Source organism: Trachypithecus francoisi, unplaced genomic scaffold, assembly GCF_009764315.1.
Source record: "Trachypithecus francoisi isolate TF-2019V2 unplaced genomic scaffold, Tfra_2.0 Lachesis_group8, whole genome shotgun sequence".
Lineage (NCBI taxonomy): Eukaryota > Metazoa > Chordata > Mammalia > Primates > Cercopithecidae > Trachypithecus > Trachypithecus francoisi.
Genome location: NW_022681473.1, coordinates 97,183,234 through 97,206,876, shown reverse-complemented (window position 1 = coordinate 97,206,876; position 23,643 = coordinate 97,183,234). Strand labels below are relative to the sequence as shown.

The 23,643-nt window shown below is 39.2% G+C and overlaps 1 protein-coding gene across 1 annotated transcript in view; it reads left to right on the top strand.

The window, feature by feature from the left end:
* Positions 1-2,046: 2,046 nt before the first annotated feature.
* Positions 2,047-23,643, top strand: part of GUCY1A2 (guanylate cyclase 1 soluble subunit alpha 2) — a 327,273-nt gene continuing 305,676 nt past the window's right edge. Inside the window, exon 1 of the mRNA XM_033205254.1 lies at positions 2,047-2,737. Within this exon, the coding sequence (XP_033061145.1) occupies positions 2,435-2,737 (303 nt within the window). The 5' untranslated portion in view covers positions 2,047-2,434. The remainder of the gene's footprint in view (positions 2,738-23,643) is intronic.

Genomic DNA, 23,643 nt, shown 5'->3' with positions numbered 1-23,643 from the left:
AATACTAACTAAAATTCTGTAATTCTAAAGAACTTGACTGTTATATAATCAGTACCAAAGAAGAGAACTAGGAACTCTAATCCTTTATGCTGATTGATACTGCGCAGCAGAAATATTAAACAATTACCCCAAAGTTAGAATAATGTAATTTTCATTGTAATTTAGAAAAAGGGGCTAGTGAAACTTTTTAGCAAAATTGATGATTTTTTATGATTAAAAGTGTAATTTGAGTAATTTTCAATGGACACAAATGCATATAGAATTAATTGAAGTAATGGGGAAATCAATAGTAGATGCACCATACAGTTTGAATAATAATTGTAACAATTGTTATTTTAAAAGAAACTTCCTCAGGAGGATGAGAAAGAATATATATATATGTGAATATATACGTGAGTATATATATTTTCTTATATGTATAGGTATATACATATATATACACACACCTATATATATATAATTTGAAGGGGGAGTGTCTGAGTGATGGTACACACTTTTCTATCTTTAAAGCCCATTTAAGATCTGGGAAAAAGGTATGCCTCTGAACCAGTTTGAGTGGATTTTTCCAAATGAAACTTCAAATAGCATTTACATTTAAGCCCTCGCAAACACTTGGGAAGATTTGGAGTTAAAAGCAAATTGTGGTGGGGGTTCAGGACAGGTTTTGTGGTTTTGTTTTGTTTTGCTTTTTAAATAAACACAGTCCACACAAACCCGTCTGCCTTCACCTGGAAGGACCAGTTCTTTAACAAAAAAACGCTTTGACTTGGTTTCCCTGGGAAACCGAAGTCAGAGCTCCTGAACTTTTCTCTCCGCGGATCGGGGGAGCTAGGGAGGGTGCTCATCCACTCTATTGCAGGGAGAAGTACAGCCTGGGACCCCTCTTTTGGGATACTGACATTTGCCCCTTCTTCCATCCCTTACTCTATCCTCAGAACCAGTATGAGAGTTTTCTGGGGCTAAGGCAAGGGGCAGTGGGGTCAGGCGCTGGAAGGACTGGTTTGCAAAGATAAGCTTTGGAATGAAACTGCACAGCTGAAAACTCGCGGCAAGAGATGATCGCGCTGTGGCGAGTCAGTTTGAGAAGCCTTCATCCCTACTCCTCTTAGCTTTCTGAGCAGCATTTGCAGTCAGGTGCAAACAGATCGCCTATTTGGCGCAAAGAGCCCTGAGGATGAGGGACGTGGGATCATTCCCCGGTTTCCCCCGGGCCAGGTACTAGGTAGTTTGAGGAGAAACTGTTCTCCAGTTCTCAAGGCCTGCAAACGCTGCTGTAGGTGGCAAGCGGAGCTGTCCAGCACTAGTGAGGTGCCGGCGGAGCCGGGAGCCCCGCGTACCCCGCTGGGCTGAGACTCAGCAACAGGGCTCTTGCCAGAGCAGACGCTGTTCTCACTGCCGCCCCGTTCTGGGCTCGCTCCGCGCCCACACGGCCTCGCACGAGGCGGGGAACGCAAGTCCCCAGGAGCTGCTCCAGCAGGATGGGCGCCAACATGTTGCCCCTGTCCTTCCCTTCCCCTGTAAGCGTCTCTTCTGGAATGGGCTGGCTGGACGCTTGGCATTTTCGTTTTGCCTCGGAACTTCCTAAATAAACTCGGAGAAAGGACAACATGGACCCTAACCCCCACTTCACACTGTCAGGCTTCCCTAAGGTGGCTCCAGGGGGAGGCCTCTCGCCCCCGAGTCCCGAGTCCTTCTCCCCACCAGCGCCTCCGGGGCCCATCTGCTCCCGAGGGCCGAGAATAAGGCGTTTGGGGTTGGGGCCCCTCAGTCCGATCCGAGCTCTTGTGCGCACCTTCTCGGGGCAGGGAGGGCGCGCAGAGGACAGCAACGAAGTGTCCTCGTTGCTCCTGAAACGTGGCGACAGGCGAGGCAGAGACTCCCAATGAGTATGATGGCGACACGTGATACCCGCGGAGGGAGAGCATGGGCGGGGGGATAAAAGGAGAAGAAGGGAGGCGGGCAGCAAGTGGAGAGGGGCGGGAGCAGAGAGGGAAAGGGGGCGAGATAGGCGCGCAGGCGGCAGAAGCCTCTGCTTCCCCTTATGCTTGGGCCGTAGCCCTCCCCGCCCCGCCGACCGCGTTCACACACTCGGAGCCTCCCCGTGAGCGGGAGCGCGGCGCACGGCGATGCGCCGAGGCTGGCGCTGAGGCGGCGCCGCGCGAGCAGCAGCAGAGGCGGCGGCGGCCCCCAGCCCAGCCCGGCGCCGCCGCCGAGCCCGGGCCCCAAGGTGTGGCGGCGCCCCAAGTTCCCGCCATGAGCAGCCGGCTCGGGGGGCTCCGCGGCCCCGGGGACTGCCGCCCCGCCGAGCGCGACCGCAGCGCCCCGCGGCCCCGACGCGCTTAACGCTGCGGCTCGCCGGTCCCACCACCGCCGCCTCCGCCGCTGCTCGCGTCCTCGCAGCCACCGCCTCGGCCGCTGCAGCGCTGCCGGCAGCATGTCTCGAAGGAAGATTTCGTCCGAGTCCTTCAGCTCCCTGGGCTCCGACTACCTGGAGACCAGCCCGGAGGAGGAGGGGGAGTGCCCCCTGTCTAGGCTCTGCTGGAATGGCAGCCGGAGCCCGCCCGGGCCGCCGGAGCCCAGCGCGGCCGCCGCTGCCGCTGCCGCCGCCGCCCCAGCCCCGGCTGCTTCTGCCGCCGCCGCCGCCGCCGCCACGGCCGGGGCCAGGAGGGTGCAGCGCCGGAGGCGGGTCAACCTGGACTCGCTGGGCGAGAGCATCAGCCGCCTGACGGCGCCCTCGGTGAGCGGGGAGCGGAAGGGGGGACCGCCTTCGGGGGAGAGGACACGGATCAGTAAAGTTGGCGCTGGGCGAGCCGGGGCGCGAGCTCAGAGCCCGACCGCTGGGGGGCGGCCCGGCCTCACCCTGCCTGGCCTAGGGTTCCAGTGGCTCCGGGCGACAGAGGATACCCTAGGCTAGGGCAGAAGAGGGGACTAGAGCACCGGGAAGGAGTAAGATTCCACTCCTTTGGGGTCTCCTGATTCGGGGGCCGGTCGGCCCACCTCTAGCCTTGAACCCTGCTTCACCACTGTTCCCCCTGGACAGCCCCAGTGCTGCTTCACACCCACCTGTTTTCTTTCCCCTAAACTTTCCCAGGCACTGTGTTCTGCTGTTCGGCTTCCCTATCTTTCATCCTGTTCTCTAGCATCCCAGAGGAGCCCCAGCCCCTTCCAGGAAACCCTTCCTCTCCTTATTTCCCACACTCTCTTGGTCTTAGCGTGACCTTCTCTGACATCGTTGAATTCCACAGGCTATCTGCAGTCTATGTTGCATCCTTTTTCTCAGATCTTCAGATACTTTTTGCCAGATACTTTTCTGAGTTGCCTTCTGTTGAAGGAATCTCTAATCTCGAGTTCTCCTCACCCCGTAGCTTCCCCTCCCCCCCCCCAATCCACTAGGCATTTATTCTTCTCTGGGTAAACCTGGTGTCTGGTTTCTTTTTTAAAAAATTAATTTAATTTAATTTTAAGTCCCGGGATACATGTGCAGGATGTGCAGATGTGTTACATAGGTACCAAACGTGTGCCATGGTGGTTTGCCGCACCTACCAACTCATCATCTAGGTATTTAAGCTCCGCATGCATTAGCTATTTAAACTGCTCTGTACTTCTTGCACCTGTACCTCATCCTTTACTCTCTCTTCAATTGATTCTCTAGTGCTTTCTCTCTCATTTTTTGATGGCTTCTTTGTATTAGGCCCTTCCTAAATATTTGTGGAATGAATAAACTTGTGCTCATCTTGGGATGTCTGTATCAGCAGTTTGAAGTGTTCACCAAACTCCGCCTGGTTGTAGGCATCCTTCCAGAGTACTCCTGTCTCATTCCTGCCCAGGCATTTCAACTACTCTTGGCTTTTACCTCTTGCAGGAATGCCAGACCTCTGGTACAGTCTTACCCTGTCTGGGAGAGATCTGTTTTGAAGGAATCCACTCTATTGCGACAGAATTTGAAAAAGATTCAGCGTCAAACCGCCACCCATCTTTTATCCTCACCCTGACCTTGGATACAAGAGCTTTAACTCCTCCTGACAGCACTTTTATCTACCCACCCCTAGGATTTTTACTTTTTTTAAAGTTTCCAAAATGAATCTGAACATTGATCTTGTTTGATTACTGTTGAGTCTCTCTTTTGAGATTACTACTGCACATGATGGTAGGAGGGACCTAAGAAGGAGTGGGACTCTGAGGGGACTGAGTACTGGTACTAGGCAGTTCTACAAATATTGTTGTGGCACTTCCATTAATGGAGAATGATTTTTTTCTTTTACGAGACCTGATTGAAGATGTATAAATCACTTATTATTTATTTTGAACTAATTTAATTCTTAAGAACACATATTGAAAAACAGTCATCTTTCTATTCTTGTGTATTTTCCTATTTGATATATCTTTCTGCCACTTTTTCTTTCATCGATAACCTAGAAAACAATCCTCAGAATAGATTGGCTGTTGTTTGCTGTTCTTCCCTGCCAATATTTCCCAGGCAGTGTAATTTTATGAACTATTTGATGCTGCAAATTGTTGAAAATATTTCTTTACAACGGGAATCCAATGACCCCGAGCATCTGTAGGCTTGTGTGAGTACTTAAAGCAACATTTGTGCAATAAAATAGTTATTTAGTACAACAGATTCTTATTTAATTAAATGAGTTTGCTAAAGATAGTAATTAGTTTGGGGAGAATTGTTGATATAACCTTGGAGGGTTTTTTTAATTTTATTTTTTGGCCTAAGAGTGAGAATTTACAAATTTCTAAAAAGTAATGTCAATGCCTCTGATAATGCTAATTTAAACTAAGACCATTTTCAACGACTTACATGAGGAGTACATAAAAGAAACTGAGAACTGCAGTATTTTCTGCCAGAATAAGAGGAAGGAAATAATCTCTGATGGTTACTTTTATAAGTTAAATTTGAATGACTGGCTTTTTGTTGGATGAAAAAAATGTATCCAGAGAATGGTTTTCAGCATAAGCAATTTGAAAATAATTGTGATGATCAAATAAATGCAACAGCTACATATACTTTCCATGCCACAGTTCTTTTCTATTATGAAAAGGGTCTGTCAGGTGGATGCTGAGAACATACAGGTGAATATAGTGTAAACATTTTCAACATCATAACACACGTGTAGAAAAATTCTCCTTGGTTAACCATATCACCAGTAGACTTAGTGACACAAATAAGAGAGAGAGATTATATTTCAAAGCAGTGACTTATTTCTGTGTGGTCCTTACCTTTTTTTCTTTTATTTGGCAAGTTAGAACACTAGCTCAAAAAGTTCCAGTAGATTCATTTTTTGACATTGTCAGGATTTGAAACTTCTTTGAATACTCTTCAGGAGATGGATTGTGTCCTCTCTATTCTCTCATGAAAGCTGGGCATCTTTTTTTTTTTTTTTTTTTTTTTTTTTTGTGAACTGCTGAGAGTAGCCATTACCAGAGCATTTTTTAGATGGGAATTTCTAGTTGTTTTGAATGTTGTGAGCTTTCTTGCATGTCATTACGATATACTTCAGGAGAAACTGTACTTTGCATGGAAGTGCCTATTTTGTCAGTTGTCTCATCATGGAATATCTTAGTCACTTGGGATTTCTTCTTTATTGAGAATGATTTGCAAATAGAAAAATGAAAATTTATTTATTAAACTAGTTATTTGACCCATGGGATATCCAAACTCAGGTTTTTGACACTTAGTCACTTTAAGATGCATTGATGTTGAGTATAAAGGCTATAATAATTTCTAATACTATTTAATAAAAGTAAGTTGCATTGGTGAAATTGAAAAAAAATTCCAGAATTCAGGAGACCTGATTCTGATTTTGCCTTGACAATGAGAAACTTACATATCTCTGGACACGTTACTTTAAATGCCTGGGATTTCCCAGGCTTTGGACAAACTGTCATGTTGGCATATGAAAGGAAAACGTGGCCCAGGTGCGGTGGCTTATGCCTATAATCCCAGCACTTTGAGAGGTCGAGGCGGGCAGATCCACTAGGTCAAGAGATCGAGACCATCCTGGCCAACATGGTGAAACCCCGTCTCTACTAAAAATACAAAAATTAGCTGGGCATGGTGGCACGCACCTATAGTGCCAGCTACTCAGGAGGCTGAGGCGGGGGAATTGCTTGAACCCCTGAGGCAGAGGTTGCAGTGAGCCAAGATCGCACCACTGCATTCCAGCCTGGCGACAGAGTGAGACTCCATCTCAAAAGAAAAAAAAAAAAAAAGAAAAGAAAACATAGCATATAAGTTTTAAAACTTTTGAGGAAAGTAGTTTACTTTTTAAGATGGGGCACCAAAATACTATTTAATCCACCCAATTGTTTAAAAATATTTTAGGATCTATGTGGCAGATATTGTGCAGAGCATTTGGAAAGACAAATGCTGAACAAAACATAGCTAGTCTTTGACTTCATGGAACTTCTTTAATCATCATCTTTATTTTAATGAAACTATATAAAGGGAAACATAAGAACTCCAATTGGCGAAATCTAGGGGAAGTTTTATTTCTCATCCACTTTGGGTAGTTTTGTTCATTGTGAATCTCTAGGGTGCAGCCATAATAATAAAAATAACCCTCCAATTAGCAGGGCATGATGATGCTTGCCTGTAATCTCAGCTGCTTGGGAGGCTGAGGCTCGAGAATTGCTTGAACCCAGGAGGTGGAAGTTGCAGTGAGCTGAGATCACACCACTGCACTCCAGACCCTGGGTGACAGCGAGACTCTGTCTCCAAAACAAAACAAACAAAAAACCCTCAAGACCTTAAGACCTGATTAAAGAAGTATAAATCATGTATTACATTCTTTATTTTAAAATAATTTAATACTTGGGAATACATATTAAGCAACAGCTGGGGATTTCACATCAAGGGTGAACTTGGCAATTCATTTATTTGGATTTTATTCTTAAATGAGAGTTGCTTAGTTACCCTATCGCTGTGACATCAATTTTGGGTTTGCTGGTGTCAGCCTGTCAGTGAAGATATGCCACTAGAGTCATATAAGGGCAAGGCTTCTCTAGGTTTCTTGACAGAGAACATTGCAAGTGGCTTTGAAGACCTCAGGAGCTTTAGAGAACAGAATGTCAGGAAAAAAAAGTAACAGAATTGGAGGAGTGGCAAATAAGGAGAGGAGAGCTACTGACCTGTGGAGTTGTTTAAGAAACAGAGACCAGTGAAGAGGAAAAAATGGAGGGGGAAGCTTAGATTCAAGTGACAAGAAAGCATAAATTATTATTTTGAGGAAGGAAATTATCTTACTACATGTCGAGGAAAGAATGAAAAGACATAAAATATGTATTTAGCTTCTGTTGATATTAAATAAAATGAGCTCTCTGACATGTATAAACCCCGAAAAAAAAAAAAAAACCTTAGAAAGTATGAGTGTAACTAACATGTAGATAATAAAAAACGTACAAAATATATTCGTAAGGTAGAATATATGACAAATTTAGGTAGTTTAATTAAAGCTTTTTAAATTTGGGGCTTAATTTGGCTAACAAAGTTATAGAAACAGATTCATTACCATTATAAAATTATACAAAGTCTATTTCAATTATTGAATGTTTTCACATTTGATGAAAATAGATACTATAATCCAAAATTAGAATTTAAGGGCAGCCTATTGCCTTTCTTTACCTTACCCCTAATCATTTAGAAACAACATGGCAGAGTTGAAAGCACGAAGTTTTGGAGTCTGACAAATTTAGGTTTGCGTAATCCTCTGCTGAACCCCTTACTGAGTATGAGTCCCTGGGAAAACTAACTCATATCTTCTCTGAGCCTTAGTTTCCTCTTTCGTGAATTAGGAATAATAACTACTTTGTAGATTCGTTGTGAACAAGGAGGAATATTCTTTGTAAAGCTTCCCAAACTCAGTAGATGATAGTTTCAGGGTGAGATCTATTAATTTTAACTGAATTTGAATGCCTCAAAGTGATCTCAATTTTTTATTTTCTTTTTTTCTCAATAATCCGCTTGCTCGTCACCTAATTGGAAAAGTTTATAGAATAGGTTAATCGATATCAAGTACCAAAAAAAAAAAAAACACAGAACAAAAGTTATAAGAAGCACTTTACTTTGTTGGCATAGCCTGACAATTCATTAAAAAAATTAAAACTGGAGTCCCTTTTTGGCCACTGGGTATGACTCATGCATGTACACAGACATGTAAAAATTGCAGATTCAAACATTTCCATCAGATTACTGAATGCTGTGTGGCAATATGAAGACTACTTTATAAATTCTATAAAAATACAAGAACACATATATTTGGTAGAATGTAGATATTTTATGACAAGTTAATTTTAAATTAGAAAAACTTTAGGTGAAAGAGAAGTAATTTATTTCATCTGCCTGAGAATTCCAAGCATTCTTCATCTACTGCATTCAAACTAATCTATATGTGTGTTCAAAGGCCTTGATAGTGAGATGCAATAATTACATAGCTAATGCTGTTTATGTTTTACGGTGCTCCCTTTTTTGGCTGTTGGTTCAATTGCTAGGCTTTCTTTTGTCTTTGTCCTTTTTTTTTTTTTGAGATAGGGTCTTGCTCCTGCCTCAGCCTTCTGAAGAGTAAAACTTTCACTTTAGAGGTAAATTTTGACAATGAGAAATGACATCAGTGATTATTAGTTTGTAAGTAGAAGTCAGAAGTGAGTATATATTCCTTTTTAGTGTATAGTTTATTTACCTATAAGGACTCTGAGATGCGTGGATGAAGTACTTGAGTGCTATTACATATTTTTCCCATGTATGTCATCATCAGTCTTTTTGTTCACCTTTTTGTCTTATTGCTGCTAATTATACAGAGCTGTAAGTAAAATAAAACATAATATAAATATTTTATTGAATCTGATAGGAAAATAAATGTACTATCATTTGACATATACATTGTTGATCATGAGTTATTAGGAAGGTATAATTTTCTTTTTTGAGATTTCACACACTTGTAGGCACATAGGCTAGGAGAATATTTGCAAGGGCTATCTATTGAGCAGGTTTTCTTCACAGGCCCTTTGTTCGATGCATGAGCCAGTGAGTTAGTTTAACATTTAAAGCCTCTGTCCTTGATATTATGTTTAACTTGTGTTTAGCATAATATGGTTGTTCCATAAAATGCTCAGGAGGGCCGAGCGCAGTGGTTCATGCCTGCAATCCCAGCACTTTGGGAGGCTGAGGCAGATGGATTGCCTGAGGTCAGGAATTCAAGACGAGCCTGGCCAATATGGTGAAACCTGTCTCTACCAAAAATACAAAAATTAGCCAGGTGTGGTGGTGGGTGCCTGTAATCCCACTACTTGGGAGGCTGAGGCAGGAGAATAGCTTGAACCCGGGAGGGGGAGGTTGCAGTGAGCTGAGATCACACCACTGTACTCCAGCTTGGGCAATGGAGCAAGACTGCATCTCAAAAAAAAAAAAAAAAAATGCTCAGGAGAAGTGGATACATGTTTTTGTTTAATTGTTCAATTATGTTAGTGTTTCTTTTGTGTTTGATTTTTTTGGTGATATATTTGGTTCCATCAACCAAAATATTTAGATTTTTCATCCAGCCTGTGATAGACATATTCAAGTGTGCGAACCTGTTTGAATTTTGCTTACACCTGCTATTTAAAGCAAAACTTCAGAAGGAAGTCATTTTACAAAAAGAGCAGATAGAACAGTATCCTTCTCCTTGGACTCTTTGAGTCGTCCATTTATATAATATTTTAAGAAGTTAGGTAAATGTAACGATTCTTTTACAGTCTGGATTGCTTATATTTTCTGTACAATTCTCTGTGAAATGAGAAGAAATGTTTGTCAACAAGTAGGCTACTGTTGCCAAAAATGCACTACTAGGAGATGGAAATGACATAATTATGGCCCTTAAACATCACTTCAGGACAGGATCTGAAGATGTAGAATTACATGCTGTTAGCTCAGAGTACCTTGTAACATTGAGGGCTGGAGTCATTTAGGAAGTAGGGCAGTAGGAAATAACTCAGAAGATGGGAAATTTGCTGGGGCTGTTGTAGGGAATTGAGAAAGAGTAAACATTCTTATAAATAGTGAGAAATCACTTCCAGAGCAGGCTTTATTTGAGGCTTATTAAACAGTTCTTCATTTAATCTAGTAGCTCTCGAGCTTCATTGAACTCAAGACATATCTGAGGAAAATTGTTATAATGCAGATTCCTGGGCCTCATCCTCAGAGGATCTGGTTGGATAGTTCCAGGGAGCCCAGACTACATTTTGAACAAAACTCCAGGTAATTGCTCAGCATGAAGGTATGTCTAGAGGTGACTGAATTCCACACCTTGAGGACTACTGAGCAGTGAGCTCTATGGGCTGAATTTTGGAAAGAATGATCCTGAAAGCCACTTCCTTTGGGATTAATGTATCCTTAGACAACTATTACCTTAACTGGGATGGGGATAAAGGTGGTGAATTGATGCTGTTATCCACACATCCTATGGCTGTATCTTTTGTGGTCAAAATAATCTTTTTGGTTGTATGGTAGAAGGTATTTGACATTTCACCATTTGTAGCTTTAATTATCTGTGGACTCTGCCCATTTTTCCTGAGGATGTTTTGTTAACCGCTTATGTTTATGTTCAGTAGTTCACATGTCATTACTATAAGTATCTTGTGACCCCTTTTTCCAAAACAGAGAAACAAATATTTGAAAAGGTTGGGGATTATAGAAAAAAAGAAGGGTGGTTGTGAGGGTGAATTTGACATTATCATCAGCACTTGTGTTTTTCAGAGTGAGACTGACACAACATTTCTCAAATGCTCCATCTACTGGTTCATTTTGGAGGAGTGATTTGTTTACATGCCAATGAAAAATTAAAAAGTAAGAAAGTAAAAGGAGAAAAAACAGATCTGAATGCTAGAATTTTTTTTTGCTAGAAAGAAAACAACAGGAGGTTCAGATATCAGATATATAGGGCCACCTCTCAAACCTTACCAAAAGATGACACTAACGTTAATGCTTGCTAATCTCTGCATCGTTAGCCATTCATTCAATGGCGAAGTTGGGTGGGGGCATCTCTAATTGAATTCTCCAAGTAAATAAATGGTGATCTAACATTTGAAGAATATGTATTTGCAGACAACTCTAATAATATATCATGAAAGGAAGTTATCTGTGTGGAGGTCCTGATGTTACCTTAATTGTAAGTCCATAAAGTCCACTTGACTCATTTTCCTTTCACTGTATACTATTTGTTATGCGTGAGTCTGCTGTGGCCAATGGCAAAAATCAGAATGTTCTAAAACATGCTTCCATTTCATGTTGCTTTATGTCTATGCTTCTTCATACATGAACCCTCCAACTTAATACAGGGAGAGGATGGTTTTTCTGACTGTTTTTATGTACACACACACGTACACATATATCCTGATATCTGTTGTTGCATTTTCCCCCCTATAGAATCCTAAGTTATCACTCACATCCCCGTTATTGGACTTACTGTATTGTACCTTGATTTTGGTTTATTCTGCCTCTTTGAGATGGAAATCCTATCTTATTTATCTATGTATGCCCATGCCTAGCAGTGTGTCTGAATTATAAAGGCACTCAATAAATGTTTGTTAAAAGAATGAATAAGTCCTTGTGTAGTTCGTGGTGTATTTGGTACTGCCCTTTTGGCTATAATGATTTTGTGATTTTTAATTGATTATTTTATCTGACTGTTCTCTTTGTAGCTTTTTCTCAGACAGAAATGGGAGTATAGTTATAACATTATTTTTTAGAATGTGTTAAGATTTTCTAAACATTCTCCTACCTGACATTTTATTTAGACTTCATAATAATCTGTAGATTTTATGCAAATTGCCTCACTTTGGGTAGTATGATGATGATGATGATTATTATTATTTTTTAGATGGAGTCTTGCTCTGTCACTCAAGCTAGAGTACAGTGGCACAATCTTAGCTCACTGCAGCCTCTGCCCATCAGGTTCCAGCAATTCTCCTGCCTCAGCCTCCTGAGTAGCTGGGATTACAGGTGCATGCCACCATGCCTGGCTAATTTTTGTATGTTTAGTAGGAGTTTCGCTATGTTGGCCAGGCTGGTCTTAAACTCCTGACCTCAGGTGATCTGCCTGCCTTGGCCTCCCAAAGTACTGAGATTACAGGCATGAGCCACTGCACCAGGCCGGATAGTATGATTATCTTAAAATGGCTGTAGACACAACAGTTATTTGGGGGCACTGATGTGCTGCCACTTACAAGGGTGTCTATATTATCTCCTGAAGAGATGTGTATCTGTAAGATAGAGGGACAGTAAATCTATCATGCTATGTTGTTCATTATTATTTTAGCATGTAAGAAATCCTGTATTACTAAACATTCTATTAAATAAAATTCTACAAACCAGTATATCCATACATCTATCTTACAATAATCATTAGTGGACACAATAGTGGCACAGGGAGGGACAGTATCCTTGAAAAAAAGTGTAAAGTTAGAAATGGCTTATTTAAAGACTGGGGAAGAGAACTGCCTAGGAATAGGAAGAAATATTATTGGGTGTTTTTTGAGGGCCCTGTTGAGGTTGGAGATAATGAATATGTAGATCAAATTGGGAAGATGAGTATGACATGCAGAGGTATAAAGCAATGATAGCATTGTTTATACATTAGAAGGCCTGTATGTCAGATTGAACTTGAGGTGTTTGGGGGCAATCTGTTGGAGTGGAGGGTTATGTCTTAAGGAATAATGACTGATTGTCCAAATGGGAAAACTGCAATAATCCAAAGGCATTTCTAGCCTTTCTGTTTGAACACCAATCTGAAATTAAGACTATTTAGAATATATCTAGAGCATTCTTTCACTATTCAGTTCACTCTATTGGAGTAGCTGATTTGTATACCCCAGTTCTAAACCAGAATCAGGTAACCGGTAACCAGTTAGTCTTTGAGAAACTCAGTTCTAATTAACTGCTTGCTTAGTATTTATATCATGCTTTCAAAGTTAGGACTAATCGTTGAAAAGCCCAAGAATATTTAGCTACATCATTCATGCATTTTTTTATGGTTCCAGTGAATAGTTGGTATATTGTAAGGTTTTCTTGGCTCAGACTTGATACATTACTTCTTGAGTATAAGACAGTCTGTGGGTTGTAGAGTAGCAGTGACCACCAGAACATTTGAGGTTGTGTTGGAGAGTACAGTGGATATTTTCTTACTTAAAAAGGTAGAAATTAATTCTGGTGAATCAGACATTCTAAGTGAGCTATCGCATATGCAGGACCAGTTTGTTAAGAGAGCAGATGAAATTCAGTGAAATACACTTAAGAGTGAAAGGATTTTAAATTTGTTAGTCAGTCCTTCCTAGTCCCAAAGTTCACCTGTGTGTTTCAGTGCCTCAGTGTTGTCCTTATGAGTATTAACTATCACTCTGCTATAGATGTGTGAACATCCTGGTGTGGGCAGTGTTTTAGATAGTCAAGTGCTTGATAACAGCAAACTTGCTCTACATAGAAGCACTGAGGAAGTAAATGGTCCTTGTGGTCTGACCAAGTTAATGTGCATACCATTTCTCACATTCCACCAGGGAGTCTCTTACGCAAGGGAAAGATATTGTGAGTAGATTTTAACAAACTGTTTTCCTGTCTTTTAGACTTCTGTATAATTTGGTGAATGTGCTTGTTTTCCTTGAAAAAATGTCTATCAGACTGTCTGTGTATGTGCATGCACAGAATGGTTGGAGGTTGATCCTACAAGTCGATAAATGCTGCATTCTGATTTTTGTTCTAATTTGACTTTGGAGAAACAACTTTTGTCTCCACTTCCCATCTCTGAAATCACATCTATCTCATTAATCTCTCAATAAAGAGTAAATATGTAATAAAATGTGAACAGTGAATGGAAGACATTGTGTTTACTATTACTCGTGGCTTCCTTGCGCTGCTTCACTTCTTTCTTGTAAAACAAAATATTCCTTCAGGTTCTTTAACTCTCTACATTCTGTGAAAAGAGAAGATTTGCAGTCTGGCAAACTCTTTTTGTTATCTTGGGTGTCACTCGATAAATTAGCCTCTCTGAGGATCAGTTTCTTGTGTATAAAATGAGGTTAAAAATTCATAGGATTATGAAGATTAAAAGTATAGTAATGCCTAGCACAGTATTTGGACTATAGCATATGATCAATGGATTTTGGTGCTTTTCTCTAACACCTTCTTACCAGGTATCCTGATACTTTCAATTAGTGTCATTTCGGAGGAAGTCTTAGGGCTTGGAAAAGAAAGAGAATAGTTAAAAATAACTCATGGGGGAAGGGAGAAGGAGAATTAACATGTATTAAGCAACCACTATGGAGCCAGAATTTATCAAATGTTTTTATAATACTTATCACTAAATTTTCAAAATAATCTCATAAAAATATTTCAATTCAGAGAAGTTGAGTAACTTGCCTATGATGATAGTTAATTACTGACGGAAATAAAGTTGGAATCTTGTTCTATTTGACTCCAAACCTCATATGCCTTTCAGTATTTCATATATTTCACGCTTTGGTCAATGTAGTGGACATCGTGATTCACTGCCTAGATGTCCCTTTAGTAATAAAGGACTCATTCCTCTAGATGCTAGGAGTTCTGTTGACAGTCACCCGTCAATCATTAGTCCTCTCTATATATTGCCTGGCCTGAGGAGAGCTAGAGCTGCCTTGCTCAAAGTCATGCCCCGTTCCCATGACTAATCAGCGTGGGATAAGAAAGCTAGGCCTTCTCGCTTTAATTTAGGCAATTCTGAGATCAGAGCTCTATGTAGGGTCAGCTGAGACTTCCATTGAGTCTTCATCATAGTCCAACTTCTCCTTGTGCCCAATTCTGCTTTCTTCTCTACCCTTTCATGGTTGTTGATCCCAAGAGCACTCCCTAATAAGTTTCCTGCATGCTCATCTCCCTCTTAGAGTCTGCTTCCTGGAGAATCCAACTCATGATGGTGAGTTTGAGAATTGTCATGGCATTAACAGAAGTGCAAGATTCAGTAATGGGAAGGTGGCATTTGGGAGAAATATAATGATAGCTTTGGATTTGGATATTTTGAATTTAGTAAAAATGATTATCTCTGGACTGTGAGATCTTTAAGGGTTTGTATTACGGAATCACCAAGCTTAGTTCAGTGCCTGCCAGTTGATTTAATAAATGGAAGATTGAAGATATGGGATTGGAATCTGGCTAAGAGCTTGTGGTTGAAGATAGTTACTTTAGAGGTGATAGCTAGTATCTTGAAAATTGACAAACACTCTGAGTGAGAGAGAAAAAAATAAGAACAACAGAGAATTAGGGAGAAATAAACAGAAATAAGAAAAAGAATAGAGGTGACAGGATTTTTTTTGTGTGTTTGTAGGATAGGAGGTGACTGGGAGCAGCTGGGAGCAAGGACCCAGTGGTTGATATTTGCAAAATAATGAAATTTAAGGATGGTCTTTTCAAATCCAGTATAAGTGAGGTTGCTAGTGGCCTTAGAAAAGCGATGCCAATCCTGCAACTGAGATAAAGACCTATTTAACAAAGTTTAAAGAGGGAATATATGGTGAGAAAACAAAGTATATTGTGGGCATACATCTCTGATTCAAGATATTTGATAAAAATAGAGAAAGATAGCAGCACCTGTGAAGCTGAATCTAAGTTTATTAGAGTTGAAAATTCATGTTTGAAGGTAAAAGATAAGTAAAAAACAAACAAACGAGACGGATGAGATAGATAAGACTTGATCAAGGATAGGGTCTCTCTAGAGGCATTCTCTAACCTATTTCCTAAGAATGAGGACACTTCTTTCTTTATACTCAAGGGGAATATAGGAATATGGCATAGTAGGAGTACAGTGCAAAGGCTACTGTCATATTTTGGTTTTATTCATACCTAATTTATTATTACATTCTTGTCTAGATTTTGTCATTATAACTTAGTCATTGGCCAGTAATTTTGTATATCTAGCAATTACCACATTTAAATTGCCATGCAATTTGCAGTTCTCTAGATATACATTAATGATGGCAGCTGTGCAGACTGTGGGATGTCAAATCAGGTATGAAATGTCAGTAATTCATCTTTTGGTAATTTTATACTCAAGTCATGGAGAGTACATTGTTTCATTTGTATAATCAACTGCTTAAATAACTTTTGGATTGTCTTATCAATAGCTTTAGACTTCGGGTTTTCTCCTATCCTCCTAAAAATAAGCATTTATAAATTGAACACCATATGGAAGAAACTGTTTTTTTATTTGTGTTTGTATTAGCTTGTTTTGTTTTACTTATAGAAGTGTTTTATATACATATATATGTAGTTATAAGTTTATATATTTATGCGAGTTGTGTATGTACACTCACACACACACCCGTTCTTATTTTCTCCATGTCTGATATAACTTTGTTCAGTGTTAGAGCTCTTTTTGACACTTTTTTTGATACTGGTGGAAAGGTCACTAATGGAAGGAACTCTTGAGATATTAGGAGCCAAGTGAATAGGACTCTATTTTGTCAGTATATTAAATATATTTTATACTGTTGAAAGGTAGTGTGGAAGGTGAAATAAGGCCAAATAGGACGTATATCATCAACTGTAGCTTCTTGGCTCTCTTTCCTTTTCTGGGTGAATTTTGATCAATTTCATCAAGCAGGGATTTTTATGTGTTTTATATACTGCCAAATTTTATGACTACAATATGCCTGGCACATTGTGGTTGGGCAACACTTTTTTTTTTTTTTTTTTTTTTTTGAGACATAGTCTCACTCTGTCACCCAGGCTGGTGTGGAGTGTTGCAATCTCAGCTCATTGCAACCTCCGCCTCCTGGGTTCAAGCGATTCTCCTGCCTCAGCCTCCCGAGTAGCTGGGATTACAGGTGCCCACCACCATGCCCAGCTAGGTTTTGTATTTTTAGTAGAGATGGGGTTTTGCCATGTTGGCCAGGTTGGTCTTGAACTCCTGACCTCGGGTGATCTGCCTGCCTTGGCCTCCCAAAGTTCTGGGGATTACAAGCGAGAGTCACTGTGCCTGGTCAATAAATATGAGTAAATTTAGAGTGAATGTAAAGATAATTTATTTTAAGTATACCACACAAATGTTGTAAGAACCAAAAAAGATAAGGAAGACAAATGCACTTTAGAAAAATAAAATCAACAACAGCAAAAACAAAGTAGAAAAACAGAATATGCAAATGTAAATAATTATTATGTCCTGTTATTTTAATTTTTATTATTTCATATATTTACTGTATACGCCTACTATGCATGCTTAATTTTACTGTGTCATGAGCCAGAACCCCAAATCTGTGGAGCAAAATATGGTTCCGGTCGTTAGCCCAATTAAAAAATTAAAAAATTAAAAAAAAGTATTTTCCTTGAATGCTTGATTCTACACCAGTCAACTTACATTATATACTAGGAGGAAAAAATAAGTTCTGTCTACATGATCTAACTATATTTTAAAGAAATTCAATAGTATTTTATTAAGCAGATATTTGTTGTTTCTGTGCCAGGGACTTGAGATGTTTCAGTTATTTCGGGAAAATACTTACAATTCTATATCCCCACCCACTGCTCTGCCACCTATTTTCTTGTGATTCTGTTTCAAACATTTCAGTAATGAAATTTCAGAAAGATTTTATATTTCTTCCAACTTCTTTCTTGTATAAAGTCTTCCCAAGAGAAATCAAGAACTTGTGGAAGAAAAATTCATATAACCCCTTCAGTAAATTTAAGAAAAACCTGTCATTGTACTAGTAAGAAGCTTATTATCTTAAATCAGTACATTTATGTAGACCTTAACAAAAGGAAATAAATATCTTATAATGACTATTGACCAAATTCAGTCAGTGCATGGTCATTCTGAATCTGTTTGCTTTCTTCCAATTTCATTTTTTCCCTTGTGTGATTGGTTTAATTTGTGTATGAATCATGTCTTGATTTTAAATGTTGTCTTACCAATTTTTTGCTTTTTGGCTTAAGGAGTTTGTTATTTTCTGAAAAGGAAGGGATGTAGATATTCTTACAAAGTGTGTTTTTATCATAGTATTTACACATATAAACCTAAATTTATTTTAATAGGATATTTGAAAGATCTGTATTTATCTATTTGTATCTATGTATTTATCTACCAATCTACTATTGATTTCATAGGGCAGAAGAGAGGAAGAGAGATGACCCTGTCATTGGATTCTGAATTTAAAAGTACCATGTAATAGAAATCTGGAGTAGGCATAATTACCCTTATTGTATCTTTTTAAAATTTTCCACATCTAATGAAAATATCTTTTACTTCCTTAACAAAGGAATGTGCCTCCAAAGGCATTATTGTAGGGAGTGATAATGATGAGATGATTGTGTTGTTATGGAACAGAGACGGAGGGAAAGAGTAAATCTTAGCTACAGACTATTGTAATTCCATTTGAAGCTTCAGACAGATATGAGGGAGTTTCTAGTGTGGAAGCTGGAGAAGAGAGATTTATTGTTTCCACCTGATATAAAGATCAGTAAATGCTTTGTGGACCTGACAGTGTTTGCAAGCTATAAAGTCTTTCTCTCTTTTTCTCTGTGTTAACTTACCGCCATTATAAACACATTTCAAAGAAAACCAATCTTCCCCTTTGTTCTGAATTAAAGTTTTTCTCCAGAAGTATACTTGCAACGTATAAACCTAACTTTCTTGCTGAAGGAGAATGGATGGGATTCTCCTGTAGCTTATTGCAGGTGGCTAACTATATGAATTGTGGTGGAAGAGGGCTGCTGCCTGCTGATTCTCTAAGCACTTGGGCACTTTATCTCCTTATTCAGCTGCATTCTTGGGTTGTGGGTGAGGGAAAAATGGAAGGAATAAAATTAAATTAAGTTCTAAATGTAATTTTCTACCATCGGTCTAGCTTTCTTGACTATTTACAAAAATCCAGATAATCTAGGTCTCAAACACCTAGTCAACACAAATATCCAATTGCATTGATTATACAGATGGAATATATCACCTTAATGGTGCTAATGGCAACTATAGTGATAGAAATTAACAATTCCATTGGACATGTAATTGGAAAAAGTATTGTACTACAAGTTACCCCAAGAAACCTACTTTTTCAAAGAATATATACTAGTAAGTCACTTTCAAATACGAGTCAACAAAATATTACCAATTGTATAACTATAAAATATGAATCTGCTAATAAGGATCTACAAGTAAGATCAGACCAACACATTTTGGCCATTAGATAAGGTATTCAGCTACTTTATGTGATTATAAATCCACAAATCTTATAAACCACGTAAAGATGTTGCATAACATCAAGAAAACATCTTAAAAAGCTAAAATAACAAAGTTTATTATGGTTTTGCTCTTCCAGAGTGACTAATAGAAATGAATCATGGGCATATTAAAGTCAAGTATATCAGTTTCTGCCTTGGTATTTTATACTAGTTCAACTTCTGATATATTATGGATTAAGGTTAAGAAAATGTTAAGTGGGGACATTTAGTAGTTTGTATTTTCTCTCTTTCTCTATTCCTATATCAGAACCTCATGCCACAAAAATCTGCTGTAAGACTCTCCCACCAGATAAATTGTACTATGTACATTTTAAATACCTTATGTAAAATTATTAATTCAAGAGAACGTCCCTGGATTTTAAGGACCTGCGTGGGGGTAGAAAGTAACCTTTTTGGAGGAACACGGGGGTTGTGCTTGGGATGGAGATAGCTCTCCTGGTGCTCCTAAAATCAAATCTAGTGTCTGGCCCCACAAGACTCTGCCATGTAGTGATGACTATATAGCAGTGATGCTTCTGGGATCTCTCAGCCATCTGGAGAGCTCCTTTGTGACAGTAGATTATTTAATGTTCTTGGTCTGTAGTGATAACATGGATACATTGGGAAGTAAAAACAATAATATATAGCATTTTTTGTGATGTGGCATTCTACTTTTAAATTTTAGATCATAAACTGTGTTTTTTTTTTTAAAGAACTATTACTGCTACTTTAGGTCTCATTTTAAGTAAGGTTCAGGACCAAATGGGGCTGATGGTGTCCTTATGTTTTATAATGCTTAGAGATTCCAGAGATTTTGCTATGTATATGGATAATTTATGGATTAATATGTATTGTGGTAATAATACATGCCCCGTACTGGGTTTGCCTTGGAAATTCCAGTTAAGAGTTGTTATGCATGCAAGGAAGTTAAAATGTTTTTAGAAGTTGGAAAATAGTAAGTGATATCCAATCAGTACCTTGTTTTCAAGCATCATAACCTTAAAATTCCGGTGTGAATATGTGCACGTGCTTACTTGTATAACTTGTGCAGGACAACATTTGACAGATATTTGTAAAGCTGAATGGTACAGCAAGATATTTAAACTGATGTAGTATCTAGGAAGAGTTTGAAAAAACATGATGCCATGTCAGAAACATTTCCTCTCCTCGGTAAGCCGCTGTTCCCAATATCCCTTTCTTATTCACATCCTTTCACCCTCTCCCTCTCCTTTTCTGAGTTACTAATTTTCCATTAGGTAATGAGACAAACAGATGGCCAGAAATACTACCTAGTTTACAGTTTGGTTCTAAAGTGAGCAAGTTTTGATGTCTTTTGCTGGAGGTCTTCGAAAATGGCCCCCACAGCAGTTCACATCACGATGCCCATTTTGTGATCAACAGCTTATTTTGATTAGTTTTTAGAGTAAGCAGATTTGAAGAGAATTTTGAAAAGCCAGGGCTTTCCCCAACTATACTGTTTTTTTTTTATACACCTAAAAATACAAGGCATTAGTGACATCACTTTTTTTTCTTTTCAGTTTTCCCCACCTCAGGACTATGAGAGATTGATGTGCTGATCCATATTTTCCATACAGAAAAGACAGTAGCAATAAGTGACATCTCTTCAGCATTTCCAGAACATGTTTTTCACATACATTATCCCACTTTGATTCACCCAGGAAGTATATGAGGTAGGCAGGACATGGATTCTTGATAGGCCCAACGTAAGGGTGAGGAAACCAGGGCCCAAAGTTGGTAACCACTGACGCTTTACTGCCAGGTTCTCCTATTTCAAACCCTAAGCTGTTTCTACCAGGCTATTATTTCTCAGCATAGCCACAAAGAGTTCTACCCTTAATATACAGTCTTGTTGAGGATGGGTTCCCTACCTTGCCTCCCCTATGGCTCCTACTTTGTTGACTTGTTAAGGAGTGGTGGTAGCGATTTTCGTGGGCCTTACACCTCTTACTGGTTGTTTAGTTCCAGACTGTGTGATGAGTTTACACAACAATAGGCGTGTGTTAGAAATGATAAAGGGCTCTTTCTTCCCCAGGACTCTGCCTCTAGGCTGACCTAGTTTGCCTGTCCACTGTCATGTTTGTATGCTCCCGGCTTCTGTGGGTGAGGCAACTGTGAGCAAAGTGACAAAAGCCACCGATACTGCCAACAGCTTAGTTTATGCTGCAGAGTGCGGGAAGAAGAATGACATTACTTGACGTTTGATTTCTAAATATGAAGGAAGTCTTGATTATCAGATAAATAATTACATGCATGAGGGTATATATTTTTCTACATATATTGTCTATAAACTATGCATACCCATACATCCATGTATCTTGGCATAATTAAATAATTTATTAGAAGGAATGAGGAAGCAATATAATAGTTATATAATAGAGTGATACCTAGTTTAAAAAATGTGCTCAGATAGTTTAGAGTTAAACTAAAAAAGACTTTTTATGTTATGCAGTATTAATCTTCTGCCTGCATGGTTTTTTTTTCCAGAAAAAGTGTGATTATTCTGTATCTCTAACTTAGGAATCTAGTGCATCATAGACACTGATGATGTGGCAGTCATTATCTGCCAAACATCTGCCTAGTAAGCACGTTTTATATCCGTTTGGATCATCAGATTATAGTCAACACTAGATCCAATTATATTCAGACCCTTAGTTTTTTCTTTCAAGAGAGGTGGAAGCAGTGGAGCTAGGCAGGACCCACTCTGCGTAGTATTTTGATGATTTCTACATGTTTCAACATCTGAGACTTTTAAAGTCTAAGGATGTGTTCTTGTCAATGTCCTGAAATAATCAGACTCTTAGCCACTGACTGGCTAAACAAAATGCCCCTGGCACTTCAGTTGGCATATGAATGATGATTTACTTATTTACAAGGAGCAGTAACTGTGAAATGTGTCTTATTACTCAAAATCTTAATGCTCAGCACATTTCTTACCTGATCAGACTATGTGAGGAACCAAGTCATAATTAGAAGTTTGCTTTAATCCATTTAGAGTCAAAGCAAAATTAATTTCATGCCAAGTTCTTTAATCCAGTTTATGGAGCTTTCCAGCTGTAGGGAAGGCCTTGCCAGTGAGAACTGGTGTTCAAGGCCATTCATAAGACTCATTTTTAGTTAAGATGGTTGAAGAATTTTTCTTACTTTAGGAATAATCTTTCTCAATGTGACAGAGGGTGCATATGCTCCTAAATGGTATTAGATAAAATGTTTCATAAACAATTTCCCTCCCCTTCTTTTTCCTGTGGGTTGCCATCTCTAATTTTACCACTTCCTCCATATCCTGTCTTTGTTGGTCACCTTCAGGTGTGCCGCTTCTATTGCTCAATGGCCTGCTTTGCCTGGAGCGAAACCCAGGCATGTGACTGGAGCAAATTCTCTGCCACTGGTTTACAAATTACTGTTCAAGTTAGTGCATTTAAGGTTGACAACATATCTCTTTATGTGTGAATTTTATAATTTAACTGTCAGGCAGAAATATTACTTCCCTTAATTCTCAGACTCTTCTTGGGAAATACCTCACTGAAACTCCCAAGTGCTGGACACAATAGAGAATTCTTTGGAAATACTCAAATTGAAGCCACAAAGATGTCTAAAAGACTAGAAATGATTTCCTCACATGAGATCCATTGCTAACCAGTAGGGTACCTATGAGCTGAAACGTCACTAATTAGCTTTGCAGCATTTACTAATTGGCATCTTTGGGCTGTGAGACATGGCTGGCAACAGTCCTAGATGTTAGACATGGTCAGTTTAGTTCAATTTAGCAATTTTTTGACTACTTCATAATCAAGAGATTTATATATCGAGTTTAATCATCACATAACACATATTTGTGTAATACTTTATAGTTTTATTTCATTTTGATCTTTCAACAGCCCTGAGAAATGGTTATTCAGAAATTTTCCCATTTTATAAAAATTAAATTGAGGTTCAGAAAAATAAATCCTGTATCCCAAATCTCACAGGCTAGCCAGGAGTTTATCCCTTTCAACTGTAATCTTTTCTGCCCTTGGTGAAGAGAGAACAATGCATTTCGGCTTAGAAGGGCAGGTTAAAGGGTTGGAGGTTTTGGAGGGAGTCAGACCTAGATTGGATTCTGACTCAGACACTTACTGCCTAAGTGACTTTGGGCAAGTTTTTAAAACTTCTCTGGATTTCAGTTTTTCACATTCATAAAATGGGGGTAATGCTTCTGACTCTCTTGTAGGATTATTTTGAAGATCAAATGACTTGATGCATGTGACACGTAGGGTCCAGTGTTGCACTCAGCACATTTCCAGTTGCTGTTACAGTGTTTAATCCAGAAAGCTTCCCCGTTTTACACTTTGAAGACTGAATCAGCCCTATGCCAGCTATAAAGTTTAATTTGGTTTAGGGCTTTAAGATGGAAGCCATGTCTACCAAAA